Source organism: Harpia harpyja, chromosome 16 (genome assembly GCF_026419915.1).
Source record: "Harpia harpyja isolate bHarHar1 chromosome 16, bHarHar1 primary haplotype, whole genome shotgun sequence".
Lineage (NCBI taxonomy): Eukaryota > Metazoa > Chordata > Aves > Accipitriformes > Accipitridae > Harpia > Harpia harpyja.
The window spans coordinates 32,250,728-32,270,545 of record NC_068955.1 but is presented as its reverse complement, the minus strand read 5'-3'; the positions used below and the strand labels follow the sequence as shown (position 1 = coordinate 32,270,545).

Genomic DNA, 19,818 nt, shown 5'->3' with positions numbered 1-19,818 from the left:
ATTGCCAACTGCCAAGGCCTCCTGCTGATAAATATGCTGCTGCACACGTTGATTTTCATCTGTCCAGCTTCAGGTCATCTTCTTGTTTCACTCCCGTATGACTGGGGGGGAGCAGCTTGGACCAGAGAGATGCACGAGGAGGAGGAGACCAGACACGTTCTTCCCTTTGGGTCTCCAGGCAGTAAAGCTTTATGGATGCCAGCTCCTATCCCAGACACCACTGTGGGGCCGTACCCTCTCAGCGTGCCATGCCTGCCAAAGTGCTCTCTACTGACACGGTCTCTGTCTGGCCCCTTTGGCCACTGCGGATGGCAGCTGCCACGTCGCTGCGCTCTCCCAGCCTGCCAGGGTCATTTCATTCCTGCCTGTTTCAGGCAAGGCCATCCCAGAGAGCAGGAACCACATCTTTTCTCCTCCCAGGACTAATTGTCCAGTTGAGTCCATCAGCAATGCCAAAACCGGCTCATCCTCTTCCCCTTCACCAGGTCTGCATCCAGAGCTTGTTGCAAAGGAGTACAAATACAGCTCAGATGCCATCTTTTTCTTCTCAAGAGTGGAGTTTTCTACAACACCAGGCCAAGAGAAGTACATCGCTCTGCCCCATTTAGTCAACATCTTCCCCTGCCATAGTCACGGGAACATCCTGGAGACTGATTTTGTCTTGTTCAAATTTATTCTGCACCTCTTCCTTCTTAAAAAAAATACAATGCTACAATATTCTCCCATCACACGCTTGTAGATGTGCAGCATAGATATGCTGGTCACCCAGAGCCGACGGCTCTACCACCACCTGCAGACACAGGGGATGTTACCGATCCTCTCTAACTCAATGCATACGGCCAAGATCTACCAAACAACCTTCCAGGAAACTTCAGGACCTACACTTGTAAAAAAGCATCTCTCCGTGAAGCAAGGGTTTAATACAGACTGACGCTGCCAGCAGTTAAGGCACTGTGGGACGAACTACACCAACCTTCCAGACCCCACCAGCCTGGAGGAGCACTTGTCCCACCATTTGCCCTTGTTCTGCCACCCCAACCCCACTTACCCAGGTGCGTAGGAGGCCTTAGGCTCCGATTTGATTGGAGGGACCACGTTGTTTAGGCAGTGGCCGCCAAGGTAGCCCTTGGGCACCACCATGCCATTGTTGTTATTGCAGTTGAGGTGAGCACCGTAGCCGGGTCCGCAAGGGTTGGCCAGAAGAGGACCATGCCGGATTGGGATCTGGTTGCCCGGGGGAGGAAGGTGGAGGGAACCGCTGGAAGCGGGGTTGGTCACATTGGCGATGGAGCTGGCAAGAGGCGCGTTGATGGTGGTTGAGCTGGAGGGCTGGGGGTGTGCATAGCTGGCTGAAGCAGGGATGTCAGGGAAACAGCTGAGAGAGAGAAGGGGACAACCTCAGCAGAGGGACAGGTAGACGGTGCTTTCTTCCCACCCCTTCCCTCCCCAGCCACGCAGCAATGGGGACGGAGCCACTCAGGTGCTCTGGGACACCCAGAAAATAGCAAAACAGGCAGCATTGTGGTGGCACCAGCAGGAGCGTACAGGAAGGCAGGTCAGCCACCTGGGTTGGTGGGACTGACGCAACCCCAAGGGCGTAAAATCCACCTGCGGAGCTGTAAAGGCCAGAAGCGCCCAGGACACCAACCTCAAAGCTTGCGAAGTCAGCAGGATCTGCTCCCCGTGCTTCAGCTTACAGACTAGCACATGGAAGCCGCTTTGTCACATCAGCCCCGAAAGATCCCGCTCCCACCCTGCGGCCCAGATCGCGCTGGCTGCTATCCAGGTCTGCTCCCCCCCTCTTTGCCAGTGTCGGCGCACACAGGGAGACCCTTCCCTTCTCCGCACTCGTGTTGCGCTGGGGATTTAATCTGTCAGGCTGAGCTACTAGTGCTTGCTTTCCCATTGCTCAAATTAAGGAAAAGTCTTTTGCGATGCCCTCAGGAGGGGAAAGAAAGGGGACAGAAGAGACTGGGGAAATTCAAAGGCAAGAAGCCAGGAAGAGACAGGAGGAAGAACTGGAAATGAGTAAGGGAGCAAAGAACAAGAAAGAAGGACTCTAGGAGGGACAGAGGAGCAGCCAGGGTGCACAGTGATTTCTAAACGATTCCTCGAATTGCAGGGCTGGAAATTGCTCAACTTCTCTCCACAGAAAACAACAGGGAACGCTGTTCCTGCTGCGGAGCAAAGGATGCACTTACATATCTGGTGAGTCCTCCTTGCTGATGTACTCTTCCAGGATGCTAGTGTCGATGTTAGATGGTTCCAGAGCTCCATTAATGTCGTGGCCTGCGAGGGGAGAGGAGGTGGAAGCGTAAGCCATGAGAAGGACACGAACGGCCCTTGCTTCGCAAGGTCAGAAACACCACCAGACCTTTGCAGAGTTAAGAAACTGATCCAAGAAGATCAGCAGATACTTCAGTTTGAGGACTGCCATCTGTCCATACCCATCTGCATCCCAGCGTAAAACCAGACAGAGATGGGACGCGTGGGCCAAGCCAAGGTGGTGACGCTACCTGGGAAACTGGACACACGGGTGGGCTTTGTCTACAGCAATTTGCGAGCCACGCTCTGGCTGCGGGACACACGGGCTTCCCGGGGCCGGGCTCGGGACACGTGGGAGATGGGAGATCACGGGGTCAAGCCCCAGCAATGCAAGACACATGGCTCCGCAGAGCACGAGAGCCAGGTCTTGCCCAACCACCACCACGAACTTGGCGCTGACGTGGCCCGAAACGGCTTTGTCAGCGAAGCTGCAAGAGCCGCTGGCCTCGCCGGGGCTGATGGCGGGGCTCCCCTTTGCAGGCAACGGGGGGGGAACAATCCCCGCAGAGGCAGGGTTGTAAGCGTGGGCTCGGGGGTTGCTTTGGGAAAGCTGGTTTCCTCCCCTTCGGACCCTCGCCTCCGCTTTGCAGGACGCGCTGGAGTTTCTCCGCTGCTGCCATGACAGCTCTGGATCAGCTCCCGACCCCGCAGGAGCCCTCCTCCCTCTCCTCTCCTCTCCTCCGCGGGCAAGCGGTGGACTTCCCTCTCCTTTCTCCTGGAGGGCTCCTCCTCCCCTCCCCTGTTCTGGGGAAGCTGGGCCAGGTTTTGTTGACAGAAAGTGCTTTCTTTATCTGTCTCTCTGAAGTGGGAGTCTGCAGCCCTCTGGGGTCGGTGCCAGCCCTCGGTGCCAAAGACACTGCCAAGAAAGTGGAAGAGAAGGCCCGGCTCCCCCCACCTCCCCGAGCTCAGATAACGAAGGCAGCCCTTCCTGAGAGACCCCGCAGCTCCACGTTAAAGCACGACGTCCCTTGCCCAGGAGAAGACCCTGACCCCCCGGCCTCCCCCCGCAGACCATGCGCCGGGGAAAGGTCAGCCGCTGAACCGCAAAACCCAGAACGGGGGGTTTCAGCCCACCCCTGGCCAATTGCAGCTCTCCCCTCTGCAAATCCCTTTCATACCAAGACAAGCAAATCGGCAGAAATAAATCCAGCTAGGAATTCTGCCAAACGGACAGGGTGTGTGCGCGGATGGAGGGATCTCTCCCTTAGTAACCCTGGCTAGAAGGGAAAAAACCTGGGTAGCCGCTCACTTGCGAGACACCTAACCCTTTGCACACCATCTGCCTCCGTGGCAGAGCCCGGGGACCTGGGGGAGGTGGTGGTGGTGGTGATGACGCTCTCCCACGCGAACTCTTGCTACAAAAGGATGCATCTGGAGCAGGGACGTGTGATGCTCCTGCCAGGCTAGCATCGTGGCGAGGACAGGGCAGGCAGAGCCTACGAGGTCCTGAGCTGCGCCAGCACCTCTCTTATATAGTCGCAGACCCCAGGTCAGCACAAGGGTACTCCTCTGCGACAGCACCGTCCTCTCCTGCAGTCGCAGTGACGTGGTAGCAACCGTGTCGTTGTCCTGCTTCAAGTTACGGTTGACTGGAAGAGCTCACCGATGGCCAGCACCATGGGTACTGGTGTCCCTTGCTCATTCCTGAAGACCTCTGCTATAGCCTGCTCCCGACACTTCACCACGCGTGGCTCTACCAAGGCATCTCTTCTACAAGCAGCCGCTCCTCGGCCGCTGTGACCCCTTAACATCAGCTGAAACCCTTCTGCCAGCGGGTGAGCACTCCCCGCTCTCCGCTGCCTCGCTCTTGGCCAAAGAGACCGCACCATAAATCACACGACGTGTTTGGCAAACGTCCACCGCAAAAGCTATCAGAAAACTTTTCTCCATCCCAAGTTCCAGGGTTGGGACCCAGGTTCAAAAAAAAGGCACTTGACCAATTTTGCTGCCCTTCCACAAGCTACTGAGCCTGTCCAAGAAAAATCTGACCCCACTGGGTTTCCCTTACACCTCTAAACTCCAGGAGCTTCTCCATGGTAGAAGAGGAGCCCAGGACCTCTCCAGAAAGGACAGGAGGCCCTCGACAGACAGAGGTGTGCTAGGCTTTCCTATTTCTTTGCTACTTTGCCTTAAAAGTCACCTTCAGAAGCCCTCAGCTGAGACCCAGGCGAAGGGTGAGATAAGCACCGTGACGCGAGAGGTGTGTCAGCTGTGCTGCTGTGGGGTTGAGACGTGATAACAGCCGTGGCGGGGTCCGGCTGCGCGTGTGCCATGGGAAGGGGCTGCCCACTAAAAATAGAGGACTTTCCTTCGCTTGGGGACAGAGGTACTTGCATCAGCTAGGGTGAAACGGGGATGTCAGGGCAGCGGGTCTCGCTGGCAAACCTGTGCGAGGAATGTCCCGCTGCCCGTCGCTTCCACGCGGGCTGGGCTCTTACCAAAAGCCAGCTTAGGTGATTAATTAAAAGCTAATACTTCTCCATAGAGTCACGAGCTCCGAACGACACTAACAACGCTCCCTCCCCCTCCGAAGTGGGGATTAGGAGGAAGCGGGAAGCCACCGAGGAGGGACCCTGGGAAGCTCAACACCCACGCAGCTCTGCACGAGACAGGCTCCCGCATCTCCTCGTCCCAGCAAAAGAGAGACTGGCATTCGCCCTCTCGCTGTGGGAAGAACAGCAGCAATCCCCACAGAGCATCTCCTGTCTACGGCCCTGCCTCTGCACCAGCGCCCGCCCCAAAGAGTACACGAGAGCTCGTGTCACCCATGACCCTTTCGATGTCCCCGAAGCTCAGCAGGATAAATCCTGCCTTCCATCCCAGAGCAGCAAGCCGGGAGAGGTGCCGCAGGCACCCACAGAGCTGCCCAAAGAGACCGTCTCGCAAACCAGCTCATTAGTGCTCTCTGCACACAGTGAAGCCTCCCAGGGCAGGAGGGTACCAGGACCAAGTAATTCAGCCACTTCTAAGACGCTGACCTCCCTGTACGGGCACGGAGACTCCTCAGGGCAACCTCTTCCAGGACAACCTTCTATTTCACAACTCCTTCAGTTGGTGCTGCTGCAAAGAAACTCCCAAACCTGCCAGGTCCCTATGCCCTGTCCTCCTCTTGGCCCCCGCACTGCCACCCCGCTCTCATACCATGCTACCCCTCCATCCGCTCAGCTTTCTAACCCCTCCCTCACAAAAGGGTTGAGGAGATCCCCAAAAATAAATTTTGCCTGAAGAACAAGAAGATGTTAAACCCGCAGCACCCTCCTCGTCAGCAGAGCCGGGCGAGCAGAGGCCCCCGTACGTGTGAGAATGTCAGGAATCCCAATGTTTGGACTGGTTTTCTCTGCCTTCCCCAAACCTCCAAACACGATCGACATTCAAACGGAGGTGCTCCCCACACCGCCGTCTCCTCCCTGCCCCTGCTCTGCCGGCGTGGGTCTGCCAGCTCGTCCCTCCTGGTGACATCCTCGCGGCTTGAGAACTTGCTCCCCATCCCATTTTCAGGTGCTCCGCCATCAGAGATGGGCAAGCGGCCACGGGGCTCTGAAAGAGTTAACGGTGTCTGGCCCCTGTGAGTTGTCATATTTACAGGTCCGAGAGATTAAAACCAGAATTTACCTCGAGTGATAGGCTGATAAGTTTATGGTATTTCTATTTATAACAGTCCCTCCCCCACCTATTCTTGCTCTGTTGCCTGTCTTCTAATCACCCATAATCCTGCCTGGGTCACCTGGGGGTGGGAGGAAGGGAGAGAGCTGAAGAACTTCATCCTGGGATCTGCTAACGAGAACCAGATGTGGGAACCTGGAGATGACAATGAGATCAACTGTTTTCAGGGGCTGGGGAACATCAGCGAAGAGCGGGGGGACACCAGTGACACGGAGGATGAGAAGAGGCTGTGCCAAGCCCAGAGCCTCCCCGCGGCGCTGAAGCCACGCACCGGAGGGTGAATTTGCGTTCTGGGTTTCAGGGACCCACTGGGGGTCTGCAGGCTTGAATTATAAATGAAGCACCGTGTTCCGAAAGGCGTCAAGAAAAGGACTGCAATTAAGACGAATGAAAAGCCGCAGACCCTGGTAAGCCTGCCTGCCGCACGCTTCCATTCCCGGCCACCTCAGCCCTGCCTGGTTCCCAAAACAGACAGGTACAAGCGACAGCCTCCACCACGGGCTGCTCCGAAAGTCCGTCTCTTTCTCCAAAACACTTGCCTGAAGCGTGGCAGACGTCACCGGCTGTTAATGCTGCCCCGCGTTCACTTCGGACAGGACGAGGAGCGCTCCGGCGGCACTGCGGCACCCAAGCCTGCACGGCTGGCACCGGGGCGAACGTCTGCCGTCCCGGGGCTTTGGAGGACGGCTGCTGCCCTGCCTTCGAATCAAGCGACACGCTGGGCAGTGCCCGGCGTGCAGCACAGCCAGGAGAGGGAGCAGCCTGCAGGAGAAGTCTGCTTTGAAGTCCTTGACCTACAAGACGGGCCAGGGCCATTACCCCGCTGAGCGCAAACCTTCGCCTGAGACCTGGTGCAAAGGACGCGGGGCTTGCCCGCGTCCGTAGCAGGCTGGGGAGCCACCAGACACAGCAGAGCGGGGAGAGGAGGCTCGTGGACGTGGTGCTGGTGGTACAGCGCAGGCGGCTGGAGCATGCTGGAGGGCCCGCAGCTTTCGGGACGGTCCTTCGGCCGGTCACGGCAACCACCGAAGCACATCCACCTGCCCGAGGACCTCCCTCGGTCCCTCAGCCACCCTTGGTCCACTCACCCACCTTGGTGCCCTCCCTACACGAAGCACGTTAGGGCAGGGTGCTTATGGGGAAACTGAGGCACAGAGCACCCCGGTGACAAAACCACTGCTGAACAGGGAGACGATAACAAAATATCCAGCGGGTGCATGGTGGGACAGGACCGGGAGACCCCAGGAGCTCCTGGCTGACGGTCCCACGTGGCAAGGTGCAGCATTCCCTCTCCCAGCGGCTCTCCGAGCACGCGTCGGAGTCCACACGTAGGTGAGCAGGACAAACGCAGCCAGCCTCAGCAAATGCCACCAGGCACGAAGACCCACCAGCCAACACCTGGCATGGCACGGCGTCACCCGCAGAGCTCAGCAGCGGCACACCACGCTGGCGCAGCCGGTGCCGCAGCGAGGTGCGGAGCCCCGGCGCAGCCCCGAGCACGTTCCCGTGGCCGTGCGTGACGGGTTGTGCAATCGGCAGGCCAGGCTGCCGCATCGGCACATTCCCGGGGCCTCGAGCTGCTCAGCACCCCCTTCGTGCTTTCCTCCCCTGTTTATCCTTCGGCCCTGGCGGATTGGCTGCCGGCCTGGCCGCGAGCACGAGGAATCCGTGCCACGGCTGGCTAACCAAACACCGCCTAAGCCCGAGGAGCTGCGGGGCCAGTGCTCGGCTTCAGACCTACTTCCCCATCAGCAGGAGCCCAGCTGGCTCTACCACAAAGGGCGAAGCCCGAAGAGCATCCAGCATCACAGCCCTGCTCCGCTCCGGCTGGGAACGGCATCCCTCTTGCGCCTGCCCTGCCCGGAGTGGGATAACGGCGAGGGCCACGACAAAATCCTGTCCCTGCCCAGAGATCTGGGCTATGCATGTGCCAGATGGGCAGAGCCAGCCCCGGGGACACAGCTGCTTGCTTAAGGAACAGCGGGATGATCTCCCCATCGCTCCACGCGCCCAACCCTGGGCTGCCCAGAGGGTACGGAGGGGTGGAAACGTCCCCTCTGGCGGGAGGGACGCCGACCCTGCAGCCCCTACCTCCGCCCCAGATACCAGCCCAGCATTCCTCTTTAATTAATGTTCTTTATTACCTGACTGTAACGATAACCAGTCACTCCCAGCAGAAGTGGCTCCTGTAACCCGAGTGGGACGCCAAGCAAGACCACTCCCCCGTCTCCCCCAAAGCGCTCTCAGGACCACCCCAGAGCAAAGCCCTGGATGTCCGAGGCACTGAAAGGGGCCCCCTCCCCGAACCGCAGCGTGGTTCCTCCATGGGATGAGCCCTTCCTCACGCCGACCCCTCTATCGTCTTCCTTCGGCCCCTCCAGGACAGCCTGCTGGGGTCTGCACGGGCTGCCAGCGGGGAGAAATTTTACCTGGTGTCAATGCATGCAACTGCTCGACTTCATGGGCATTCACTTGATCTGATGCTGATGGAGCTACGCTGGCTGGTTCCTCACTCCTAAATACTATCCTTGAGCAGTTTCAGTCACGTTAGGACACCCTTCTCCCGCACTCGTGGAAACGCAGCACGTGCCCCTTCCCAACAGAAAAGGTAGGGCTGTCCCAGTCAATGCAGAGGTACAGCCATCGCCCTGTGTCCCGTCCTGGGGACATTCCCTTGTCAGCCCATCACCGAGGACAGCCCTGCCCCTCCAAAGCAACGGGGCAGCTCGTGCATTCCCCGTTCGTGCCGGAGCAGAAACCCCAACGCCCGAAGTCACACCAGAAACACAGCCACGGCTGAGCTCTGGGAGTCCGTGGGGCAAAATCCTGGGGAAAACACCGAACTCAGGGCTAAGGAGATGGGGGTTCGTGAGAATTTGGGCATTACCCAGAACCTGTGGGCTCCAGGGAGCCTAACTTGCTCATCACGTATTCGAAAGGAACTAACGAACGGAGCAACTGAGAGGGGCTTTGAACATAGACACAACACCTTCTCCGCGGAGAGGCCAAGACCGTACCCAGCCCGACTGTACCTGACCCCCTCCTCCCTGGCAGCTCTCTTTCGCCCTCGGTGAGCTCCCAGACAGCATCCCCGCTCCCACGTCTAACCCCACGGCAATCCTCTCGCTGCTGAGAGGAGAAACTATCCCACGTCAGCTAGGGCGGGATGCAGAGAAAGCAGTGCATCAGGAAGGGAGATATGGGACTGGTGGGATTTAGCCAAGACCCCAGATTTACCACAGTGAGTAAAAAGCGTTACAGGGTCTCCAGTGGCCAGGAAGACCCTGGAGCAACAACCTGGCTGAACAGCAAACCAGCGCCAGCGGCAAAACGCTCAGGGTAATGAACCGCACTGGTATGAGGTACAACCAAACCATCAGTAGCACCATCCACAGCAGCATCGCCATGTCCCCCGAAAAGCTCCTTCTGACCTCACATGGGCCCACAACTCCTTAGCTTACATGCACAGAAGAATGTATCTGACAAAAGCACCTTCGGATAAGCTGGAAAGTGTCCCTAACCTTTTAATGTGTCCTGGGTCAGACCCACAGCAACCCTCATTCCAATATCCACTGCGCAGTGTTGCTATTCCTGACATACTAGCAGGAAGATCCCCTTCAAGATATCCCCTTGTATATATACAAGCCAGTAAATATACCCTGTATAGGTGTATAGAGAGAGAGATTATGCCCTCTCTCCATCTCCCAGGTCTGGGGGAGGACAAGGTGTGTGGTGAGAGACATCCCAAGACACAAGCAGCACGAAGAGCCAGAGGAAACCATCCCGCTGCGCCACAGCAGGGCATGGGCATCGTCCTCGGGGAACTCTGTGGGAAAAGGCAGGCAGGTCCATGCAGAAGAGATGACCGAGCCCCATCCTCCCTCCCAAACCTTCCTGAGCCGCCCTCCTCTTTCTACTCTCTCCTTCCTACCGCCCTCTCCGCCAGCCACCTCTCGGCACCTTCTCCTCTCTCCTTCTTCCAGCCCCTCTCAAATTTCCCCATCTCCCCTCGTCCCTTCCCTCTCCGAGCCGTTATCCCTCCGGACCCTCCCGAGTCCCTTCTCCTTCCGACTCTCCACCCTTGTCCTGGCCTCTCCTCCGCCCTTGCCAGCTGTGAACCTTGGCATGGATAGAGCCATTGTCCTCCGGGCATTGGGGCCGAGGAGGAGGAGGGGAAGGTGTGAGAGGGGACACAGTGGAGCGTTTGTGTGTGTCCCCGCAGCCGTCAATGCCCTGCTTGTCCATTCATGCACTAAGATGGCAGGAACAGCAGCACCCACACAAGCGTCGCCATTTGGCGGGGTCCAAGGTGCCTGCCCAGGGGGGCACATTGCCCTGTTTGTTTGGAGTCCCGCAGAGGCAGAAGACAACGCCTTTATCTCCCTCTCCGGACCGAGGGTGTCGGAGGGCTGGCGGGGGGGACGACGGGACCAGAGAAGGCCACCTCATCTGGCATCTCCCGAGCTGAGGACTGACAGGGAGGTACCGCTGCGCTGAGGCCGGCTCCGCGACCCTCGCGCCTCCGTTCCCCAGCCCAGGAGGAAGACAGGGATGGGGAAAGGCTTCTCAGCACAGCCTCCGGGTCCCTTCTGCTGAGGCTCCTTCGTGCTGGTGGGCTCGCCTGACCCAAGGCAGAGCAGCACCACGCTCCCAGCTCCTCCAGCCGTGCCCCGAGCGGGATTACGGCACACCGGCCGCATGGCCACCCCGCTTCCCCAGGCTTTGGTGGGCTGCGGTTAAAGGACTGGGCAGTAAAAAAGGAGACGCAAGCCAAAGCTTCTGCTCTTGCGTGTTCCTCTTTGCAGCCACTAACTTTACCTAGATCGCAAGTTTTGGGGGACAGGAGTGACCGTTTTCTATAGGGTAACGCCTATGTGCATGAGCTCCCTGTCACCATCGCGGCGGCGAAGGTCCAGCGCAGCTCTTTCCGCTATCAGCATAAACTTTCTTCAGTGTGAATTATTACAAGAGCATACCAGCAATACAAGAAAAAAATAATAATATTTATTACCAGCTACGTACTGGCATTAAGCAGAGACTATGGCCCAGCTGCCCAGAGCCTTGCCGTGCTCGGCGGCGACCGGAGAGGCAATAAAGACTCAGAGAGGCACAGGGACTTGACAAGGCTGATGGCAGATGGCTCAGCAATGTCACTGCTGCTCCGCTACTGCCAGGGAGAGACCCCAGGGACACAGTCCCCAGACACTGACCTCGCTGCAGGACCACCAACGCTGCTGGGCTTGCGGCTCCTGGAAAGGCTCTTGGGAAACTCGGAGACCCAGGAGCCACTCCGGAGACCATTTTCAGCCCAATTCTGAAGACGTGCGTACCGCATACATGGGGGGGACTCAGGACTTGTCGCTGCGCTGCCTCTCCTGGAAACCCCCAGCACAAAACAATCCTGAGGCAGGAAGATTAATAATCAAACAGCAACAGAATACAAGCCTACAGGCAGCCAAGCATCGCCTGGAACACCACGTCCAGATCGGGCGTCTCGTTCCTCCCTTCTAACTGGGAGGCAACAAGGTCTCTCCTGTCCAGTCTGGACAGCCTCCAGAGGAGACTGAGTGTAAGAAAGCAGAGCGATTTATCTAGATGGGACTTTTGCCAGGGCTTGGGGAGGGCCATCACTACTTTTGTGCAACCAACACCGATCTTTCACAAGCAGGAGTGTCAGGTCATCAGGCTTTTCCTTCTTCTCACACAGCTGGGACGTGCAACCATACAGCACTTGCTCTCAACGCTACACTGCAATAGCATTTGCTCCAGAATTGACTCCTGTGAAAATCACAAAGGGTAGCAAAAACTTCTTACGTCTTTGGGTTTCCTCTACCATCGCTGCAGTAAGTCCTCATCTACCTCTGCCGCACACGTGGCACAAACCCCCTCAAGACCCAAGGCCGCTTCCCAGGATCTAAAAGCAGAGCAACGCGACCAAGAGAAGCGGACCGGTCAGCCACACAGGTACAGGGCAGTCATTTCTTTCCCCAAGGAGGAGGTTCAACGCATCCTGCTTCCGTGGTCTAAGTCTTACTTGGCAGCTGTGGAGCATAAATGGTGCGTTTGCAGGTAACCGCAGCCGGCGCACGCTGGGCTAGAGAGCAGCATGGGGGTTGTGTAAATGGTCCAGCCAGAACCCTCCTGCTCTGTGCTGCTTGGCTTCTGTTCAGGGTTGATTCATGAGCTGATGTGCCCTGCTTGGGAGTTCTTGCTCTCCTTGTGCTCCTGAAAGAGGGATGGACCGAAGGACACGCTGGACACTGTTTTTCTCTGATTTCATCCATCTTCAGACAATACCAACCATTATATCCCTGAATCACGCAGACCACAGAATTTTACTCAGGGCGTCCCCCACCAAACCTAGACTTTCTCACCGTAGTGGACACATCCTTCGGACAGATGCAATTCTGAATTAGGCTTCAGCTGATTAATTCATCTCCTGAGGAAGGGGCCACTAATCCACTTCCACCTTTAGTTCCTCATCTTAGTTTGCGCAATGTATCTCCATACCCTTAATTACCAGACTAAAGAGCCCTCTGCTCCAAGAAAGCTACTTTTCAGCAAGGTGTTGTGGACTAGCTCAGTCACCTTCATGCTTTACCTTTTCCCAAGCTAAAGCTAAGCTTCTCTAGCCAACCACAATAAATAATAGGTAACGATGAAATTAAAATAATTATTTTTTAAAAAATCCCTAGGGATTAGTGCCATGCTGGCTATTTCCATATGGGCTTTCAGACTGAAACTGAGGTTTCTTTCTTCTTTAAAAAAAAAAAAAAAAAAAAAATTCTTGTTTGCATTTTCTGACTAACTATGAGCTGTCTCCTGCACCGGAACATAGTTCCTGCACCAGGGATTTAGCAAACAGTTACCAGACAATACAAATCAGATACCAAACGTGCTGCTTGGATCCCATCCACCCTGCAAGCTCTCTGTGTGTTCTGGGTCTCACTTCAAAGAAGTGTGCTGTCTGGAGCAGCACAAACCAAGAGGGAAGGTGCCTGGCACGCTGCTCGAGGACGCTGTGTGGGGAGGGCAGCACCCGGAGGAGAGGATGAGGAGGTCACCCTGGGCGTGGGGAGGTGGGAGGCACTGCCTGCACGCATTCCCGCAGGCAGAACAGCTCCTCAGGCTCTTGAACGAGTCGTCTCCCCTCATTAGACAAGAGGAGGCAAATACTGGGACTGAAATAACGGTGAGATGTGCCCAAAGCGAGATAAACCTCACAGCAGCACTGCCTGAGCTGTGGGGTGCAGGAACACAAGGGACGGATGACGATGGGCGAGACTTTCTCACAAAGGACTGAGCGCAGAAGAGATGCACGAGGAAGGTTAGGGACCTGCCGACTAAATCGAGAGCCGGCTCCTGGTACCTGGCCCGGGCAGATCTCTGGCAGCCATCCCTCCTTTGCTCCTTCCATCTCCCCCCAGCGCAGAGGACAACAGGCAGTAACTGCTGCGGCTTCCCGACACCGCTCGCCCAGCTCCTTCTACCCGGAGCAGGGATCACACGCTGCTGCTGTTTTAAAGCACCTGCTGGGGAAAGCAGCGTGTAGGTCCTAGCGAACAAGTCTGTCTCGCTGCCAGCCAGAACTGTGACAAAGAGCCGAGTTATGAGGGAAGAGTGGGAAGGCAAGGAAATTACACAAATTGTATGAGTCATTAGATCAATAGATTAAAAGACCTCTTAGAGCCTTCTGTCCAGGCCAGCATAAGGTCATTCATTCCCAGCTCGCTCCTTGGGGCTCTGCCCCATGCGTCGGGACTTTCATCACTTCCATTCGGGAGACGATGCTGTGGCCCCACACTCCTCCAAGGCTGGCTGCCCTCCGCAGAGCCCAACCTGAATGCTCCCTTTCTTATCTCCACTCACCGCCAGCGCCCCTCGTGCTAAACAGCAGAAGGATTTCACAGCTGGGCCATTCACTATCTTCTAACCACAACTGCTCACAGGCCAGCTCCTCCAGTCCTGACTGCCATCAGCCTGACATTGTCTGTCTCCTGCGGCTGTCCTGTGCACAACAATCCCCGTGCTATTGCCTCCCATTGCCACCCCAGCATCTGTCGCAGCCGGGAGCAGGGAGGCTCTCTCTCTCCCTTTGAGTATCTATGTTTGGAATTATTTTCCCCCAGATGCATCTTCTTTTGCTTTCCCCAAAAACGAGGGCCACAGCTCCAGCTGGGCTGGACCACAGCAGTTCGGCTGACTTCATCAGAAATGGAGCAGAAAGCCTGGCGTTCCTGCAAAATCCACTTCTCATCTTCTCACTCAATGCTTGTGGTACCAGCATCATCTTTAGATTGCTAAATATGCTTGTTATTGAGGTGCCTCAGTGCCAACACACTCTGAGGTCTGCTGGGCTCGGTGTTGTCAATTCAAATATCAGCCAGGCAGCCCCTGCTCTGCAGCGTTTACAGGCTTGAATTTCTCCAGTGCGTTTCACTTAATGCCTAACGACATCCCGATTAGAAACTTCCCCCGCATGGAACTGACAGGGAGAACATGAGAGAGATCAAACACTGAGTCACTGACAGAGCTAAAATACAGTTGTTAATAGAGAGACATCAAAGAGCAGAGGGGTTACTAGCAGAGACCCCCAGGAACTGGTACCCGGGCCGAAGCCATTCAGCATTTTTTATTGCTGTTCTCCACTGGCAAAGTTTGAAGGTGGCACACATATTGGTGGGATAGCAAAGAAAGGAAAAAAAAACCAACCCAACTTATTCTTACAGAGCATCTTGAATCACCTGGTAAGTGACAGCAATCTGTCTGCTGCATAATAACAAAGCAAAAGGCAAGACAATCATGAAGTAGCACGTACAGGCTGGGAAACTGTTGGAAAAAAAACAACTAAATAAAAGGCTCCAGTTTTCAGGACTAACCACAGCCACGCAAGCCCCCAACACAACGTGGCAGCTCTGACAGTGACTGCAGAGTTCTCCATGAAGAAGGGGACTATCGAGCAGAAGACGGAGAAACGGTCCTGGCTTTTCTGCATACCGCTGCTGGAATTGATGGCCCACCTATGTTTGTCTGGAAGAGGGCACGGAAATACTGCAGAGACTTTGGAAAAGGTTGAAATAACGCTGCTCGGGATGCACGAGAAGCTTTACAAATGTCCCTGTCTGGTCTGTTTATTACCAGGAGGCTGAGCAGTGATTGAATCCTCACATATATGAACTCCCATTGGAGAACGCAGCTTGCTGGGAGGGAGTTTCAGTCTTGTGAGGAGGACATGGCAGTTGGAGTGCAAGATTTGTCAGCGTCAGCCACGAAATAAGACGTTGCTCCTAGCAGGGAGCAACAGCTTTCCCAGAGAGGTAAAACACGCAGGTCAGGGACCATCTGCTCCTCTGTGCCTGCAAAGCACAGTCACAGCAGGCCCATGGCCCTCATGTCTGACTGCAATAAATAGGAATATTAACATTACTGGTCACCATCTTTTGGAAACTATAAAAAATTAGTCTCAAAGAGATGCTCTAGGAGCAATTCTACCTCTCGTATATCTCGGAGGCCCCTCCTAGTTGTAGAGCCCACAGTGCTCTGAATCTAACACAATACAGAGGCAGCAGACAATGGCTCAACAGATACACGAAGCTCAGGGAGGGAAACCAAACTTTCTCAGCACAGAAAACCACAACCACAGCCCACTCGCTGTTCAACTGTCCTTCAGGGTCTCCACGTTGTTGAGTTACGGACAAAGGTTTCAGAGGTAACTCAGTGACTAGACGCTGATTTAGGATTTTCAGCAGTTCAGGAGCACTTTTGACAGTATTTTCCTATTTCCTTATCCCCACTGTAGTTCACCGATCCTCCCAAGAGAGCTCTATTAGCAAAATTCATTCACAGCACGTGTTACCGCAGCTCCATAAATCATGAGTTGTCCATGGAAGGGGAGCACGGAGAGCATTGACTTCATCCCGCTCCCACCAGATACCTCCCTCTAGGACAGCACGCCGGATTCACCCCTTACACTAAGTCTTTCAGCCAGTCCCCAGCTGTGAAGGGAGCTTCCCTGGAAGCTGACGCACAAGTGACAAACCATTCCTTAACCTCAGAAGAGAAGCGCTAACATTTATTCTGGAGCTAATCTCCCTCCAAAGGCTGCAGGACAATTCCTCACTGCCCAAGAACAACACTGGGAGCTACAAATGAAAGGTGATCTAAAAGGCTGGAATGGCTGTGGTGGTGACTGTGACCAATTTTGGGGGGGAAAGCTGAGCCAAGAAGATAAATGACAAGAGTTTCAGCCATGCCAAACTCCCCCAAGACAACACAGCCCACTTTGCTGAAGTTTTCTAAGCTTTCCTTCCCCACCTGCCTTTCCTTTGTGACAGACCCCGGCATGTCTTTGGAACAGCAGGAGCGTACCCTGCAGCCAGGACCATCTCCTGCCAGACCCCAACTCCGCTTCTTTTGGAGGTTCACTGTGCGGATTGGGGTCTGTCGTGATAGGAAAGTCACTTTCCCCTTCCGCAGATTCCTGGGTCTCTCCTAGAAGTCTGCTCACACAACGAGGCTGGGGAAGTATGTCAGTGCTTACACCTTAGGTCTAGAGCCGAATTAAACGGGACTTTCAGCTTAATGCACCTCCCTCCAGGTGCTCAGCGAACTTGCTGGAGCCTCTTCCACCCAACCGCGCCTGCAACTGGGAAACGAGCCGCAACCGTCCTGCAGAGGCTGACGGTCCTGCCATCTCCGTGTGATCCGTGGGGCTCTCCCTCGGGCAGGAGCTGAGCTCCTGGCCGGAGAAGGAAGGACTCTGGGAAGACCCTGGCAGGACAGCACTGCTGTCCAAGGTACCGCCGCCACGCTGCACCCATCGCCTCTTCCCGCACGCCGCGCCGGCACGCAACTCGCCGGCAGACGCCAAGAAGGGAGAACCGAGCCAGACTCTTTCCCAGAAGGACGGTCCACGTTTATTGAACAACCACAGCAGTCTCCATCAGTTACGTTTACAGCGCCTGCGCCTACAGCTCTGATCCCTGGGACATCTCTGCCCACGCAGGGCGAAAGAAAGTCCCAAGATTATCGGCCTCTTGTTTCTGTGTAGTCATTTGTGCCAGGGGCTACACGGATACAGGGAAGGAAGAGATGGATCTCGACCCAAAAGTGCACAAGTCTGTTATACAAAGGGCTGACACAGGCAAAGCAACAGGGAACTGCCTGGATTCATGCTGTAAAATGGTGGTGTAGCCCAGAACAGAAAAACACATCTGTAGACTGTTTTGTCTGGAAGAGACCGACCCCTGCTTATCCCTTCAGAAAAGAGCACGCAGACCTGAAGATCTGCTGGAAGAAGCTGGCAGACCTAGCCTCTGCCTCTGACAGGGCAGACACAAAACTTTCTTTTATAGAGACCTGTACTGAGACCAGCCAGCAAGTCAGACCCACGTGCTAATCGACCTGTACGCTGTGCTCTTGTTGGAAACTTCTGTTGTTATTTGTTTCTTTGGTTTCTAAAAAAAGCTTACCGCAGAAGCAAATGAATTACTGACAACTTCTGACAATCCCCACTAAATCTCTTTGACTTCTCCAGTCCCTCAGAGAAGTCCTCAGCCCATACAAACTCTCAGGGCTGAGCCAAGGGCAAAGACTGACCAGTTTCTCACAGTTCAACAGGACATACTCCTTCCTGTAAAAGCCCCAAACCACAGCTATGGGGTTTTGGGTTGGGTGGGTGGGTGGGTGGGTTTTTGTTTGGTTTTTTTTTTTTTTTACAGATGAAACACAAACCCACAACCACACATGATGAGATGCCCCACAGTTCTGCTGGCAAAGCTAGGTTGTTAACCTCAATCTCATAGACAAATTCTCTGTGGCAGTAAAAAACCACCAAACCTATTATTCCTCCACAGTTTCAGCTGGAGGTTGCATTGCTCAAAGCTGTTATATGGGTCAGGCTAGAAGATCTGATAGTTCCTTCTAACCTGAAACTCAGTTAAGCATCTTTATTTTAAGAAATGATACTGTCAAAGTAAGGAAAATCAGAAGGTAATTTTATTGAAAGACTTACTGCCACTGCCTGGGCCTTATGAAATCAGCAAGCAAGAAGAGAGGAGCAGACAGGGATAAGAAGAGAGAGGAGAGGTCCCTTTACCCCAGGTGGTCCTTAGCTATCTCTGTAAGTGGGGAGGCTCATCTCTCCACTCTTCCACACTTCACCTGAACCATAAAGTCTTCAGGGCAAGGCCTGTCTCCCACTGCCTGTCCAAAGAGATTTGGAGCTCACCCCTGCTGCAAAGCAACCAGCAATGAGGACAAACACCTTAACAATATGAGACCTCCCAACCGCTCGGTGACACAAAGCCTCTGGATTTATTGAGCACTATGAAGTTTGGGAAACAGCAAAAAAAGATTTAACGTGGCTCTCCTGCATTGACAAAAGCCTTTAAACCAACAAACACCACTCCGACCCATTCAAACGACAGGCTGATCAAAGAAGAAACAACTTCTACAAAACTTGGGGTTTAGTTCTACAAAAACAGAGACCTCCACAAGTCTCCTTCAGGCAGTGACTATCCCCAGGGAGCAACCTGCGCTCCTAAAACTCATGTCCCCTTTTCACTTGCTAACATCAATTTTTCACTGGCTGATTTCGCATCCTAAAACACAAAACAAGGACACATCAGACCAACTTTCTCCACCTCATTCCTACTATCTAGTTCTCAAAGCCCACTCTCAGTGTGGTTTGGTTTCCAAAACTGCAGAGAAGAGGGTTTAAACAAAAAAGCCCAGTAAACCCCACTACTTCTCTCCTTCAGAGAGCCAACTGAAAGCATTCCATCTTACGCATTATGTTCTCCTGACAAGGCCTTGCTCTGCACCAGTGGTGATAAATATTTGTGGTGTCTGGTATCAACTTTACTACACATCACAGCTCACTGTCACTGTTCTCATCTCTTTCAAAGACAAACTTGGCCCAATGTCATGATCACCTACAAATTTGTGCCTTGACTAAATTAAGAAAGCTGTGCTGAAATTTCATGGTAAAAATTCTGTAAAAATCTCTACCAGTGATCATCCATGATCTATTGCATCCACAGATGCCTCCTGGGTGTAACAGAGCCACAGCACCTGTGTCTAAAAGCAGAGGAGTAGGAAAGGTCCCTACCCTGATGTTCCACGAGACCATCCTGTTGGACTGGCTTGACTTTTGACCAGCTCCTCTTCCTCTTCCCAAGCCCCTGCACACCAGCACAAACCTCCAGCACCCAAACTTCTCATTCTGGGCTGTGAAACCTGTCCCCAGTCTGCAGGTCCCCACATTGCTGTTTCTTCTGTCTTTTCAGCCCCTCAACGCCAATGAGATGAGTTTTGAAACATCGTTTATCACCGTTCTCTCTTCACTACACATTCTGCTATACTGCATGTGAAAACTCATCACCATCCACCTCTCCATTCCAACACCCTTTTCCAAAGACTGAATTAAAACAGACAGGAGGGAGAGGAGATGGACAGAAGTCCTCCTACTCCCCCCTACCCAGAAATTCTCACTGACGTCAGATTTTGATTTGGATGGGACCTCATCAGGAAAAAGACCATTTCTGTTCTTATACTGAGTGAAGCATTGATTGTATTATCAGCAAGCAGCCAACTGTGAAATGGCTTGATAGCCCTTATAACGTACAGGTTTTAAACTTTTGCTTTACTTAAGCAGGTGTTTCGTTTCCAATAAAGACAAAGCGCACTTTTTAGTGCTTTAATGAATCAATGTCCGTAACCATTGCTTGTCATAGCAGAAGAGATATGCCAAGATCAAGCAGGCTGATAAGTTGTTTGGTTTCCTGTTTATCTAGATTTCTAGCAGTCAGCTGTAATCAGCACATGGGA

General features: G+C 54.3%; 1 protein-coding gene across 8 annotated transcripts in view; it reads right to left on the bottom strand.

Annotated features, from left to right (window-relative positions):
* The window catches only part of MYRF (myelin regulatory factor), a 67,802-nt gene that overhangs the window by 35,873 nt on the left and 12,111 nt on the right, over window positions 1-19,818 (bottom strand). For 5 of the 8 annotated variants that reach the window (XM_052811939.1, XM_052811943.1, XM_052811942.1 and 2 more), the window contains exons 2-3: window positions 2,202-2,289; window positions 1,049-1,375 (exon numbers count right to left, since the gene is read on the bottom strand). The exons of 1 other annotated variant lie outside the window; for it this stretch is intronic. In XM_052811939.1, coding sequence (XP_052667899.1) covers window positions 1,049-1,375; window positions 2,202-2,289 — 415 coding nt within the window. The remainder of the gene's footprint in view (window positions 1-1,048; window positions 1,376-2,201; window positions 2,290-19,818) is intronic. 2 more of the 8 variants (XM_052811947.1, XM_052811944.1) reach the window with 1 other exon arrangement.